Source organism: Tupaia chinensis, unplaced genomic scaffold (genome assembly GCF_000334495.1).
Source record: "Tupaia chinensis unplaced genomic scaffold, TupChi_1.0 Scaffold000355_1, whole genome shotgun sequence".
NCBI classification, from domain to species: Eukaryota; Metazoa; Chordata; class Mammalia; order Scandentia; family Tupaiidae; genus Tupaia; species Tupaia belangeri.
The window spans coordinates 7,097,623-7,113,173 of record NW_006159850.1 but is presented as its reverse complement, the minus strand read 5'-3'; the positions used below and the strand labels follow the sequence as shown (position 1 = coordinate 7,113,173).

At 52.2% G+C, this 15,551-nt stretch overlaps 1 protein-coding gene across 2 annotated transcripts in view; it reads right to left on the bottom strand.

Moving 5' to 3' along the window:
- Positions 1–15,551, bottom strand: part of LOC102485030 (polycystin-1-like protein 2) — a 98,763-nt gene that overhangs the window by 80,302 nt on the left and 2,910 nt on the right. For both annotated transcript variants that reach the window (XM_006152588.3, XM_006152589.3), the window contains exons 3-8: positions 15,422–15,529; positions 12,923–13,108; positions 9,584–9,694; positions 5,512–5,659; positions 3,128–3,357; positions 508–912 (exon numbers count right to left, since the gene is read on the bottom strand). In XM_006152588.3, the coding sequence (XP_006152650.1) occupies positions 508–912; positions 3,128–3,357; positions 5,512–5,659; positions 9,584–9,694; positions 12,923–13,108; positions 15,422–15,529 (1,188 nt within the window). The remainder of the gene's footprint in view (positions 1–507; positions 913–3,127; positions 3,358–5,511; positions 5,660–9,583; positions 9,695–12,922; positions 13,109–15,421; positions 15,530–15,551) is intronic.

The following is a 15,551-nucleotide window of genomic DNA, read 5'->3' as shown; positions in this document are numbered from 1 at the left end:
GGCCTGACCTCTATTCCTCCCTCTCCTTCTCTCCGATATCCTTCAGTTGTTACCTGTCTCCCCCTACCTAGGCCACGGACTGAGGTTTCCTAAACCATGCTGCTCTAGAAATGCTGGAAGAAACCTGTGGGTCTTCCAGCGGGTCTTAGCAGGGGTGACTGGCTCATCAGGACAGTTGGTGATGCCTGGAAACGTTTTTGGTTGGTCTAACTTGGGGCGCTGGTGCCACTGGCACCTGCCTGTGAGGCTGCTCGACACCCCAGGGTGCACAGGACACCCCGATCAACCAAAAGAAGGACTCACCCAGCCCCCACATCAGAAGTGCCCAAGTCAACCACCATAAGCTCCATGAAGACACATGATACCCGATTCTTCCCTATTTTGCCATCAGGCAAGACAGTGTGAACCATGTCTGGGACTAAGACACATAGGAAAACTGACCAGCAGGGCCTCCAGGTCAGAAGGAAAAGAGGAGGGAGGCCTAAAAGGGGAGTCCAACCCACATACCTTCAACAGGGACCACCACGTGGTAAGTCCCAGACGGTTCCCCGAAGCTGTCTTCTTCATGGGAGAAGGTTGCACTGGGTCCTGTCACCTCCAAGGTCAGCTTCTCAGGGGTGCCATGTGCCACTGAGACGTTGATCAATAGGTCTTGCCCAAGCTCCAAATGGTCAGAAGCCCAGGAGGCCTGTAGCCCTGACAACAGTTCCACGAGGTGGATCGCAATATCTCTGGAAGGTGCGGAGCTGGTGGTGTTGCCCATGGCTCGGATCTCCAGGAGGTGCAGCCCGGGCCCCATCCATTCCTGGGTTTCTCTGTCCAGGGTGAGGTTATAAGGTAGTGAAGTCCTCTGAGTGGTGGACTCAGCCAGGGTTACGTTACCCAATAGCACAGCATAAGTCACCTCTGCTCCTAAGTATGGCAAGAAAAATTCAAGAATGGGGGTAACATCCATGTAGCTGTTAACACTCTAGTAGTTTACACTCAAGCTCTGAAGCTGGATTCCGCATGTAAACATGGAGATGGACATATGAAGGGTCTTCAAGAAGTCCATGGGAAATGCATATTATGACAAAAAAAATGGATTACAATTTTTTCCACTGAAATAAACTCATACTTTAATTCCATCTTTCCATGAACTTTCTGAAGCTTCCTCATAAAGAAATATGTAAGGGGGACCAGCAGTTGGTGTAACGGCTATGTCACTGGACTCCCATGTAGTTGACCACGGACCTGGTGGCTTAAACTCACAGCGGGCATGTGTACATGCGTGCCCAAGATCCCAAGAGGAGAATGGAGGAGAAGGGATTGCAGTGTGGCCATCCCCCCTGGGGGGTGATTGCTTGCTGTCTCTCTCTCTTTCTCTCTCTGTCTCTCTCTGCCTTTCTGGCAAAGCTCACATGCCCTATAGCAAAAACCCCTCAAAAAATATGTAAGGGAACCCCTTCTCCCCAACAATAATGGATTAACTCTGAGTGTTGGGTTGATGGCTGATTTTTTTTCTTTTTGGGTGGGTCCTCTCTACATTTTTGCAATTTACTTACATGATGCATGTGCTAATCATGAACTTACAAGATGCGATATAAAATAAGAACATATTGTTCACAGGGATATCCTGGCTGGAAGGAAGGCTGAAAGGGAGGATCTCGTAAGGATGTGGGCTGAGAATTAGCCTCGAGTCTTATTTGGAGCAGGAGCAGGCGAAACCATTTCCTTCAGACTCCACCGGTTCTGCTGAGAACTCAGCCTGTTCGCGTGAAGATGTGAGGGCCTTTGCAGTTTGCAGAGGGTTGTCCTCGCTGGATGCTAAATGTTGTGGTTGATTCTAAATCTGCTTTAAACCCACGACCGAGGGTTCTTTCCACTAGAAACCAACCAGTGTGTTTTTTGTTAGGATGATAAAGACAATGATGGTGATGGAGACAGTGAGGACGAAAGCTCCACGACAGCAGGGACACTGCTCCTGGCGCAGAGTAGGACTCCATTGTATTTGCAGAGTGAGCACATAAAGGAAGGATTGTTCTAAATTTTCTGGGGGCACCTATCTGCCATTTTAGCCAACAAGCACCGGAGGACGGGGAGTCGAGAGCCCTGAGTTAAAGCCCCTCACGGTCCCTTCAGGTCCTGCCAAGGGAGGCCCGGTGGTGAGCGAGGGCAGCGGATCATGTCTCCTGTCCCGCAGCTCTGCACTGCTCCGTTTACACCAGGCCTCCATCCAGAGCTCAGACTGGACTGTGCTGCCCTGGGAGAGGATGCATCTTAAAGGGGCTCTATTAAGAAATAACTGACACAGGGTGGGCACCAATCGATTAAAATGGATTTTCTGATGAATCAGAATGAACGCTGTGACCAATCAGAATGAACGCTGTGACCAATCAGAATGGATGCTGTGACCAACCAGAATGAACTCTGACCAATCAGAATGAATGCTGTGACCAATCAGAATGGATGTTGTGACCAATCAGAAATGTCGCTATAAGCAATCAGACAGAAGCCATGACCCATCAGAATGGATATCTTGACCATTCAAAATAGACATGAAGACCAATCAGAGTGGCCTGTGTGACCAATCAGAAAAGACTGTGACCAAGCAGCAGGGCCCAGCCGTAACAGCGGCTGTGGGGGGGGCTGCACCAGTGTGTGCAGCTGCATGTCGGTCCTGACCGAGGCCCACACGATTGTGCCAAGCTCGCCGAGGCTGGCTGCACTGAGACAGCCACAGGCCGGCCACCCCTCGTCCTGTTCACATCCTCCCCGCCAGGCATGGCTCAGGAGTTTCATCTCTGTGATGAGACAATGGATGCAAACATGGGCCTTTGCAAGACTGGATGAGCACTCTCCAGCTTACTAGCCTTATGACTTTGGGCAATTTTAAAACCTTCCTGTGCCTCCACTTTTCCCCGTAAAATGAAGACAATACTGACATACACTGGGCGGGCTAGTGTATGCACAGCCCTTAGAACAGTGCCTGGCCCATGCAGGTGCTACAGGGAAGGATAATGCAGCTGAAACACTGGCTCAATACGTGACCGCCATTGTTAATTAGTACAGTTGGCATTAAATGGATAGACCTGGAGGAAATCAGCGATTTTACCGTTGCCTTCACCTGCCCATTCTCCAGACTCACCTCCACGGAGCTCCACCTGAATCCACAGAGGGTCCCCGAAGACTGCCTGGCAGAGGGGGCTGGCTCCTGAGCTGAACAGGCCGGAGCACCCGGTCACACTGAGCTCCGCCCTCTTGTCTCGCAGTGTCACTTGCTTCTGAGCTGTCACGTGCCACTCGCTGGTCGTGCACTCGGCAAACACGGTGAACTCCCCGGGAGATGTGAACTGGTGGGTCACGTTGCTGGACAAACTGCAGGCCACAGTCAGAAACATCACCCATGTTGGGGACGCACAGACACATACACACGTATACATGTACCTCAGACCCCTGCTCCGCAGAGACATGATGAAGAGAAACACGGGACATGACCGAGCCCGGCTCTGGGAGTTAGCAGAGGCCCTTATGACCCTTATAACGACTCGCCAAACTTTAACTCATGAATTTGGGGGGATACCTTCAAACCATAGCATATCTGAAAACTAAGGGGGAGCTTGGAGACTCTGGAAGGTCTGGGGTATCGGTCCTGCTCATCTAGTAAGACAGAACAGAGATTGCTCCAGGCCCAGGATAGACTTCAAAATGTATGTATCAGAGTTACCTTCTGTCAGGTTGGGGAGGTAATTCTGTCACCGGGAGGACGCCAGGCCCAGCGTTCTCAGGCCCCAGGGCTGAACACTGCGCTGTCTCCACCCTGAGCCTGAGAGCCAGAGCTTCCGTGCCAGACAGTCCTGGTTGTGTCACTGCCCTGCTGCTCCCCAGGTGTGTGACCTGGGCAACACTACTGTACCTCTCTGAGCCTCAATCACTTTGTCTATAAAAACAAGATGATAGCCGAGCACAGTGCTGTGCAGTGGAAAGGGTGTGAGCCACACACATAATTTAAAAATTTTCTAATATCTACACTGAAAGAGGTAAAAAGAAACAGGTAGAATCCTTTTTTGAGAGGGGGAGAGATTTTCACTGTAGGGCGCGTGCGCTCGCCAGACAGACAGAGAGAGACATAGAGACAGAAAGCGAGAAATCATCCCCCAGGGGGTATGGTCACGCCGCAATCCCTTCTCCTCCATTCTCCTCTCGGGATCTTGGGCACGCACGCACACGCGCCCGGCATGAGTTTTAAGCCACCGGGTCTGGGACGCGACCTGCCGTCGACTACGTGGGAGTCCAGCGACACAGCCATTATGCTAACTGCTGGTTCCCAGGTAGAATACTTTTAATAATTTATTTCCTTTAGCCCAATATATCTAAAATGCTATTATTTCAACATGTAATGAATATAAAAAAGCATTAGTACAGTATCCTACATTCTCATTTTGTGGAGGGGGACTAAGCCTTTGGGGTTCCACATGAACATATGGACTCAGACCATATCTCAGTTAAGACTTGCCACAGTTCACGGCCAACGGGTGGTGTGGTGCTTGAGGTGCTGGACACCTACATGGCTGACCAGGGTTCCAGTCCTGGGCCCGGCAGCTTGCTTTCTCACTTTCCCTCTTTCCCCTCTTTCTTCTCTCTCTGTCTCTGTGGTGAATGCAGATCCCTATAGCAAATTAAATAATAATAATAATAAATATTTTTTTAAAAAGACTTGCCGCATTTCAAGGGCTTAGTGGCTCACGTGGCTAGCAGCGGCCATTGTGGCCAGAATAGTTATAGCTCACAGAGTTGTGAAGATGAAATGAAATTAGGCATGTATGTACTTTGCTGGGCTATTTTTAATATTACTGCTGTTATGATCCTCACTGACAAAAATGCCCCCCACCCCAAGATGAGCATCTTCTTCACTCCATTCCCACCACCTTAGAGAACAGCCCCGCCACGCTAAGATACTGTGCAGGGCCACCCGAAAGGACCGAGCCCTTACTCATAACTTCCTGTGTCACCTTTAATGAGAAAACCTGTGTGCTGGGACGTGGGTAAAAGTTGCGGCAATGGCCCCTCACCTGTACGCGAGCCCTGGTAGTGTGGTTCTGTGATTTAAAGGCAGAACCGATTCATCTACCTCTTGAATCTGGGCCTGGCTGTGGAGCTTGCTTTGGCCAATGGGATACTGGAAAGTCCACACTAGTAGATATTTGAAAATGCTTGCACATCAGTCTGGACTCTCACTCATAGGTAGGCGCCTTTCTGCCACCACTTGAAGGAGCCGAGCCTAGCCTTTCAGTCGATGAGTAGTGTATGGCCAAGCTGATGGCCAGCAGGCCACTGGACACATGAGTAAGGGAGGCCTTCTGACACTACCCTTCCGCAGCAGAGTTGGCCCAGAGGCAAAAGGCCAACCAGTTCCTCAAAGAACCATGAGAAATAATAACTATCGTTTTAAGCCACTTTGTTTTGGGGATGGTTTGTTATGCAGCAAAAACTGACTGATACAATCTCACCCAAACTGGTGCAAACTCTTACCTGGGGGGGTAATAGGGATCGAGAGTGTGGCCATCTCCCATACTAAGTACACAGGACAGGTTTCCAACGTAGGGAGACAGGAGCCATGTCAGGGAGATGGTGACGTTGTCAGAGATGAAACTCTCCTCGGGCACCCTCAGCTGCAAGCCTGCCGATCAAAACGCAAGTACTGTGTACCCTCCAAAAGCAACACAGCACGCTTCTGCGTCAAGTCAGCTTCCTCACTTCTGTCCACCTGTTCACTATTACATAAGGGGCTTGTAAAGTTTCAAAAAGTGTATTTGAAAGTTTTTTAAAATTTTCTTTTTGTTTATAGGTAATTTATAACCAAGATACAGATTGGAAAATGTATGAAAGGAAAATAAAGCCTCCTCTTCACTCCCAGCTCCCAGCTCCCAGTTCTACTGCTCAGAGGCAGCCATTGTTGCTGCCAATATTCGGGGTCACCTTCCAGAGCTATCTGCACACACACACACACACACACACACACACGTGTACACACCTACACATACTTTATTTACACAGGTGGTACATGCTAGTCACTATTCAGCACCTTGCTTTTTTTTTCCCACTTAGTATAAACTGGGGCTTGAACTAGATAACTACAGTTAGGGCTGCCTTTTCTTTTTTTTTTTTTTTTTTTGTCAGAAGACATCTACACTCACTAAAGAGAGATAGAGAGACAGAAAGACACAGAGAGAAATAAATCCCCCCCAAGGGGCATGATCACATTGCAATCCCTTCTCCACTTCTCCACCCCGTTAGCATTTGGGGTTCACAACCCATGTTTTTCAAGCAGTCGGGGCTGAGATTTGAACTGCAGCCGACTATGTGGGAGGTCAGTCCCTTAATCACTCGGCTGCAGAGCTGGCCCTGACCAGTTCTTTTTTATTTTCTTTAAGAATTATGTATTTAATTGTATATGTATCTATATGTCGTGACCCAAAACCACACAGGAAGGTCCTGAGCTCACACCCCACGGTCTCCCTGTACGTGCTGGGAACACACATATGTGCCCATGATCCCGGCTGGTTGAGGCTGGGGGTGGGTCGCAGTGAGAAGACGTTGTTGGGGGTGCCTCTCTCTGTCCCTCTCTCATAGAAGAAATAATTAAAAAAAAAAAAAAGACAAAAGGCAAAACTCCTTTAAGAAAATCTACTTGGCTAAAGCCACTTAGTGCACATTCGATTTTATAAAACCTTGAACTTGGAAAGCTGGGATGCAGGATGGGGTGGAAGACGGGGTGGAGGAAGTAAAATGTCCTCGGTTTTGCACAGCCCTGGGCTAATCTGTGCAGTGCAATCTTCCAGCTTCTGAGAACAAGATAGGAAGCTGCACAAGACAAGAAGCAACACCAGGGCTTCCCTGAGCACTGCAGAAAGCCATCTTGGTCCTGACTCACAAACACCTGAGCAGGCTCAGGACACATCGGACACCAGGCCTGTTAACATTCAAAACGCACCTGCAATGCGATGACCCAGCATTGCTGTGGCCAGGGAGCGCTCTAAAAACAATCCTTGTACATGTCAAGTATATATGCACAAGTCAGGGGCCGGCAGGAGCACAGCAGTAAAGCTGGAGGCTCTGTGAGGTTAACCCACAGCGGAAGGTTCCAAGTCCGAGTCTGGAGACCTCACTGGACACGCCAGGCACGCATGTGCCTGTGATCTGGACTGGCTGGGCTAGGACCTTGCTGGGGTGCTCTCTCTCTCTTTCTGTTCCTGTCTCACTCATGAAAGAAATAAACTTTTATTTTATTTTAATTTTTTGAGAGGTTTATGCTATAGGGCATGTGTGCTTGTTGGAGAGACAGAGACGGAGAGACAGAAAGTGAGAAATCTCCCCTCAGGGGGCATGGCCATGCTACAATCCCTTCTCCATTCTCTCAGGATTTGGGGCATGCATGCAAACATGCCTGCCATGAGTTTTAAGTTACCAGTTCTGGGACTCAAACTGCGGTCAACTATGTGGGAGTCCAGGCATGTAACTACTCCATCCGCTGGTTCTAGAAATGAATAAACTTTAAAAAATTTTTTTAAAAATGAAGGAAAGCCAGGAAAAACTCAAATGTCCATTGATAGGGAACCAGTTAAACACATTTTGATGTAATCTTACAACGGAAAATGATGTGGTCATTTAAAAAATGAGGTAGTAGAGACCAGCAGATGGTGTAATGGTTATGTCACTGGACTCCCACATAGTCAACCACGGTTTGAGTCCCAGACCTGGTGACTTACAACTCACTGGGCACATGCGCGTGTGTGCACAAAATCCTGAGAGAAGAATGAAGGCGAAGGGACTGTGACGTGGCCATCTCCCTTAGGGGGTGATTTCTCACTCTCTGCCTTTCTCTGTCTCTCTCTGTCTCTCCAGTGAGTGAACACACCCTACTGCAAAAATTTCTCTTAAAAAGGAAATGAGATAGTGACTTGGAACAATGTCTAGGATATATTATTAAGGGAAAAAATGTATTTGCAGACTGATATGTTTAATATAATATTTTTATGAAATACGTATATCTACGGTTCTACGGGAACCAGCAGTTAGCGTAACGGCTATGTCGTTAGACTCCCAAGTAGTAGACCACAGTTCGCGTCCCGGACCCGGTGGCTTAGAACTCACGCCGGGCGCGTGTGCGTGCGTGCCCAAGATCCCGAGAGGAGAATGGAGGAGAAGGGATTGCGGCGTGGGGGGTGATTTCTCGCTTTCTGTCTCTATGTCTCTCTTTGTCTGTCTGGCGAGCGCACATGCCCTATAGCAAAGACCTCTCAAAAAAAAAAAAGTATATCTACGGTTCTACAAAATCCAATCTATGCAAAGATTTTAAAAGCAGTAAGAATTTATTCTAAATATTAACAGTGTTTCTTTTGGGAGAATAGAATTGCAGAACTAGGCCAGCAGGTGGCGTGGTGGTTGAGGCGCTGACTCCCACATAACCGACTGCAGTTGAGTCCTGGGCCTGAGGCTTACTTTCTCACTTTTCCTCTCTCTCTCTGGTGAGTGCACATGCTCTATAGCAAGTTAATAATAATAATAACAATAAAAATAATAAGACAAATAATTCTTTGAAAAAAATTGTAGAACTTAAGAGAAAAATTTTTCCTTAATTTATAAAACTAATAAATTGCAGTTAATACAGGTTATTTTTATGACTTTCAAGATTTGTTTTTTGTTTGTTTTTAAATTTGCTATAAAGCACACGCTCTCTTACTGGAGAGAGAAAGTGAGAAAGCATGGCTTGCGGGAGGTAGTCACACCACAACCCCTGCTTCCACTTCTCTCGGGATTTCAGGCACACACACACACACATGCACCCAGCGTGTGCCGAGCCACTGGGACTTGAACTGCACAGCAGTGATGTGGGATCCCGCCGCCTTAACCACTTCAACAACAGTTGGATCGAGGTCAGTATTTTTAAAAAATCCTGTGTATTCCCAAACAGCTACCCGTGACAGGGTGGTGGTTGAGCAGATGTGGGCTTGGGAGTGAGAGTGTTTGACTCTTTCCTATCAATCAACCTCGCTTTAGTCTGCTGGGTTTGTGGGGTTGCCATGGAAAAAAATTTGGTGGGGGGAGGTTTTCGCCATAGGGCATGTGCACTCACCAGAAAGAGAGAGACAGAGAGAGACAGAAAGTGAGAAATCACCCCCTAGGAGGGATGGCCATGCTGCAATCCCTTCTCCTCTATTCTCCTCTCAGGATCTTGGACATGCACGCACATGCGCCCGGCTTGAGTTTAAGCCACCGGGTCCGGGACCTGGAATCGTGGTCGACTGCGGGGCAGTCCAGCGACATAGCCATTGCGCCAACTGCTGATCCTGGGTTGCCATAAAATTTAACTTGAAGGATTCTGGAGTTAAAAAAGAAAAGTGTCTTAAAACTTCCCAGTTTAACAAGGTCTGCCACAAGCTTCAGTGGCAGTCAGGCAGGCGGTCGGGTCCAGGGGAGCTGTTTTGGGTGAAGGTACCTTGTCATGCACACAGAGTGGCCCAGTGATGCCTCTGCTCCTGGGGATGCCGGATCTGCCGTGAATACAAGACGGAGACTCAGACACCCAGACAGGCGGACTCACCTTCCCAGCACTGGTACTGCACCCGCAGGTAGCTGCCCTGAGTCGGGCAGAGGTCTCCAAAGTAGGTCCCATCTGCGGCCACCTGGCAGGCCTGCAGCCCCTGGCACTGGCCTAAGAAGCACCGCGTCCCAGTGGAAGCAGGAACAGAGCAAAACAAAGGGAAATACGTTCAGCACAGCTGCATGGAGACAAATCGCCTCCCACTCATTCATTCAGCCGGTGTCCACCCAACAGCTGACTGAAGACCAGGCCCTGGGCTAGTTCCCCAGAGTTCCGAGGAGAAGCCCTGCCCCCGAGTAGCTTGGGCTCTAGCATGTCAGTTCTCAAACTTTAGCATGTTCCCGCCCCTGGCCCAGAGCAGATTCCAGACGCCCTTGTGGTGTGAAGTGCAGCTGCAGAATCTGCTTTACTGATTTTCAGTTTTGCTCTAGGGCTTGTGCGCTCACCTGAGGTGGGGGGGGTGAGAATCATCGCCTGGGGGGTTGTCACTCTGTGATCCCTCCTCCTCCATTCTCCTCTCAGGATTTTAGGCGCGTGCACACACACGCACTCAGCGTGAGTTTAAGCCACCAGGTCTGGGACTCGAACTGTGGTCGACTACGTGGGACTCCAGCGACATAGCCATTACACTAACTGCTGGTCCCTCAAGCGCCAGCCATGCGGCAGCAATCTCTTCTCCATTCTCCTCTCAGAATCTTGGGCACACACGCACATGTGCCAGGCATGAGTTTAAGCCACTGGGTCCGGGACTCGAACCGTGGTCAACTACATGGGAGTCCAGCGACATAGCCATTACGCTAACTGCTGGTCCCAATCTGGTGTTTTTTAAGCCTCCAGACCTGGGACTCTAACATCGTAATCAGCCATGTTGGCATCCAGTGCCCTAACCACCACGTCACTGGCTGATGCACAATCTGCTTTTCTAACAAAATCCAGGTGATGCTGCCGCAGGTCCCACTGGCTGACCCTGGCCTTTCCTGTCCCCATGCCGGCTCCCTGGGGAGAGGGAGGGGAGGGCAGGGCAATGGGTCCAGGCATGCAGAGAGAGCAGGCGGATCCCAGGGAGAACTGGCTTCCTCAAGGCGGGAGGGGTCTGGGAGTATCCCCCACCCCTTCCTGAAGCTCCAGAGGGTCCACGCAGGGGGAAATGCCCCGGGGCACGTAGGAGGCTGGCCGAGGCCCCACTCCCAGCCTGGGCACCGACTGAGTGTCCTTACATAGCCCAGAAGCAGCAGCTGCTGCCAAGGACATCGCAGTCTGAATGGTGATCCCTGCAGGGAGGAGAGGGGGCTCCCCAGGGCCCTGAGGACTTTGCACCTCCTGGGAGGGTGTAGGGAGCCCTGCAGTCCCTGAAATTGAGTCCTTGCCACAGAGCAGTGCATCCCCAAGGCAGATTTAATCTGATTTAGAAAAACAAAGCCTTAGAGAACAGCGGGTGGCCTGGTGGTTAAGGCGCTGGACACTCCCACATGGCCGACCATGGTTAGAGTCCTGGACCTGGTGGTTTGTTTTCTCACTTTCTCTCTCTCTCTCTGTGCGTGCATGGTCAAATTAAAATACATGAATGAATAAATTTAAAAATAATTATTTAAAAAAAAAGAGATGCCATTGGTGCGCTCTCTTCAGCATTATTTCCGAGAGCGAAGATGAAGAAAGAGCAGGCGTCTCTCAGCAGGAGAGGCACACAGTCTCTCAGAGGGGAAAGGAATGGACTAGAACTCAGGTGTCAAGGTGGGTAATATAGCCCCAAGACAGGACGCTGAGCAAAACACAGTCACCGACAGAACAGAGGCACAGGTGCACTGCAGAGTGTCCATGCTGTGATGCGATGTGTGTGAGCATGGAGCTCGGCACACTCACACCGCACCCCGCACCCGCACCCCGCACCACACCCCACACCCCTCACTGCACCCTGCACCCTGCACACTGCACCCTGCACCCTGCATCCTACACTCCGCACCCCACACACTGCACACCACCCTGCACTGCACCCCACACACCGCACACTGCACCCCGCACCCTACACCCCACACACCACACCGCTCCGCCTTCAGGGATGCATCCACAGAAGCCAGCAGGGGAGACGTACACAGGGAATGTCAGGACAGGAACAGCAGGGGAGCTACTCAGGAACGTCAGCTGCATCTAGTATCTCTAGTAACTATGTCATGTGTCCCTTTTGTTCTTTTTTCCCCTTTGCTATACTGTACGAGGTGAGGAAGAGGGAAGGTGAGAAATCACCTCCCGGGTGGACAGCCACATCATAGTCCCTTCTGCTGTACTCTCCTCTCAGGATTTTGGGCACATACTCATGTGTGCTCCAAGCTGCTGGGTCTGGGACTTGAACACTTGTCCATGTGGTACCCAGCTGCCTTCACCACCATGCCACCATACTGGCCCTGTGCCCGTTTTTAAAGTGAGGAATCTTTTTCCTTCTTCCTTTCTTTTTTAGAGAGATAGTGCATGTGCTGGAGAGATAGGGACAGACAGCGAGAAATCACCCCCAGGGGGATGGCCACGCCACAATCCCTTCTCCTCCATTCTCCTCTTGGCGAGAGATCATCCCCAGGGGGATGGCCACGCCGCAATCCCTCCTCCATTCTCCTCTTGGGACCTTGGGCATGCACATGTGCCCAGAATGAGTTTGAAGTTGCTGGGTCCAGGCCTTGAACTGCGGTCACCTACATAGGAGTCCAGTGATGTAACCATTACACCCTCTGCTGGTCCTTAAATGAAGAATTCTTAAAGAAATGTGGCATAGTGTTAAAATGTGACCAAGTTGGGTAATGAGGTCTGAGTGTAACATTTTTATTCCTGCTTCTATGTAATATTTTTAAATTTTTAAAAGATAATTATAAAAAGAAAAAAAGAAAGTGATGTTTCCTGCACCCGACAGGGTGGGGGCAGGAGGTGGGGCAGTGGTAATGTCACTGGACCACATGGGAAGGTCCTGGGTTTGTGTCCGAGGGCCTCCCGAGCACAGGGGGCCCACGTGCCCAGGATCCAAGGTGGATGAAACGGAGGTTGACTGTAGCCTTGAGACCCTCTTTTGGAAGTGCCTCTCTCTGTCTCATGGAAGAAATAAATGAAAACCCTTAAAGTAAAGGGGAGGTGAGGAGCAAAATGTAAACACCCACCTGGGTGGATGGGTGGGCTTGCTCCCCTCAGTGGGCCCGTAGCCTCCCCGCCTCCCTGCTCAGTGCTGTGAGCAGAGACTGGCCAGTTTCCCCACCTTAGAGGCCCATGGTCCAATATGAAGATTGTTAGAACCTTCCAGAAGCTTTGCTGGCACCCAGGGGCCCTCTGCCACAGCCAGAGCTGCGGAGCCCGTGACCTTACCTGCCACCTCATCCCCGACGCTGGCCCAGCTGCAGTCCTCCCCCAGGTCTGAGGGGTGCTTGGCTTCCTGGGTGCAATAATGAGGCGTCTGGCGCCCGAAGATGGCGTCCCGGACCTGGATGACCTGCCCCGAGCCGCAGTGCATGGTGGCGTTGAGGCCCTCGCAGGCCAGGCTCCAGCCGAGCCCTGCAGGAGGGAAAGCAGCATTTGGGGGCTCTTGGTTACAGAGGTGAGCAGCTGATACTGAGAAGCAGGAGGGCCTGGGGTCAGGGCTGGGGGATGTGAAGGGCCCGCAGGAGCAGGCTCTGTGGAGTCCAGCGCGATCCTGGAGCCACATCCAGCCCAGCCACATGCGGCTGTGACCTTCGGCCAATTAGGTGGCTTCTCTGTGGCGTCTCGGTGGAGGGGGTACCGACCTGCACCATAGGGTCATCCGGGAGACTCGGTGGGTTTGGATGGGCAGGGCGAGGGCTGTGCTTCCGCCCACCTCCAGCGTTCTCCTCGAGCTTTATCGTAAAGCGATGCCCGATACGAACGACGCCACGTCGGAGTTTGTTGGATGAACGAGCGGCCTCACTGGGCCTCCTCCCAGCCCTAGGAGTGGCTCTGCTGTCCTCCCCACAAGGAGCACGCTGGGACCAGCGGAATCCACGTGCTGAGACCCCACTCGGCCGGACTCCACACCCGCCCGTTTTCAGTGAACCTCAGTGGGAAGGTGCACACTGCCAGCCTGGGGGATGCTGGACTCAAACCTGGGGCTGTCGAGGAGCACTGGGGCTAGAACCTGATGCTTCCTGTTGCTGATTGCCTGAACGGTCATTGCCTGCAGCGGCTGCTGCAGAGCTCTGGAGGGGGAAGTCCCCACGTGGCCTGCCAGCCGGTGAAGGTGCGGCCCCAGGGCCTGCCCTTCCTTCCCCAGCACCCAGCAGCTGCCTGCATTCCTTGACTCCCTCCCCGGCTCCATCTTTTGAGCCAGAGGTTAGACCCTGAGGCTCCCTGTTGCTGTTGCCCGAACGGTCATTGCCTGCAGCGGCTGCTGCAGAGCTCTGGAGGGGGAAGTCCCCACGTGGCCTGCCAGCCGGTGAAGGTGCGGCCCCAGGGCCTGCCCTTCCTTCCCCAGCACCCAGCAGCTGCCTGCATTCCTTGACTCCCTCCCCGGCTCCATCTTTTGAGCCAGATAAAGCATCTTCATAGCTTTCTCTCTGACCATGGGCAAACCTGAGTTCAGGTCTTGACTCTGTCACCTCCTAGCTGTGTGACCTCAGGCAAGGGAGTTGCCCTCTCTGAGCCTCAATTTCTTGTCTTTGAAATGGGCCCGAATTATGTAGCTACCTCTATGGTGATGAGTAAATGCACAGGAAGCCCTTGGCTCCGAACCCCAAACTGCTTCAGAGATACTAGCTCTTCAGAAGGAGGCCTCAGGATAGGGGATGGGGAGTGGGGGCTCCGAGGCCCAGGGTGAGGGGAGCAGATTCTGAGAGTCAGGCCTGAAGCTGGGTGAGGGGAGCTCAAGCAGGATGGCGGTGATAAGAAGAGATGGAAGTTGTATAAAGGTACCCCAGGAGCTTCCAGGTACCCAGTTACCCAGGCGGAGGGAGTTGAGCCTGCCAGGCATCTATTTCAAGGCAAGCAAAGGGGAAATGGAGCAAGGGCCCTTTAAGGGTCCGAAGCCAGAGTGGGACCTGGGATCCAGGAGTGTGCCAGGCCCAGGAAGCCCAGAAACTTCTTTTCAAGCCTGGCTGAGCAAATAGGATCAAAGGACCACGAGTCAGCCTGGGCCGCAGTGGCTCTGCTCCAAGACCAGGCCCTGCTACCAGGGCTCCCATAGTAGGGTCCCTGGTGTGGGCCAAACCTGCTCCTGTGGGGCTGTGCCAGTGCCCAGGAAGGAGCCCCTGGGGCTTGAACCAGGCATGGCTGAACAGGGTGCCAGAGCAGGGTGTGGGAAGCCAGGAGGGGGAGGGAAATGGGGGGAGCGAGGGCGCTCAGACCCAGCAGGTGGGAACAGGATCGGGGTGAGAGTGAGGCTGCAGCCTCCCAAGCCCTGAGTATCCCTCCTGCAAAGCCCTGGGGCTGAGGACACATGGGACGGGGGGCTTTCCCCTCCATGTGTGTGTGACACGGAAGGGCAGAGAGGAAGCAAGACGCCGAGAGAGAGAGAGAGAGAGAGAGAGAGAGAGAGAGAGAGATGGGACAGGACAAGGGGACAGAGAGAGGGAGGCGGAACAGAGACAGAGAGGTGGGACAAAGAGAGGAGGGACAGAGACAGAGAGGAGGGACAGAGACAGAGAGGCAGGACAGAGACAGAGAGGAGGGGCAGAGAGAGGAGGGACAGAGGCAGAGAGGATGTGCAGGCCCTGCAACAGGAGCAGCAACACAGACAGCAGGGGCACTGAACTGAGGAGGGGGACAGAGGAAATGGAGGCAGAGCTGGGAGCCACAGAAAGGTGGAGGGCCTGGAAGGCAGGGCCAGGGCGGGCGGAGAGCCCACGGGCTGCTCACCGAATTCGCAGATGAAGGCGAAGGCCTGAGCGCAGGGTCCGGCCGCCCACTCCGAGGAGGGGCCTCTCGCGATGTAGCCGCAGGTGCCAGGGGCAGGTGTGGCCTGGCCTTCCTCCCCGTTAACGGAGCC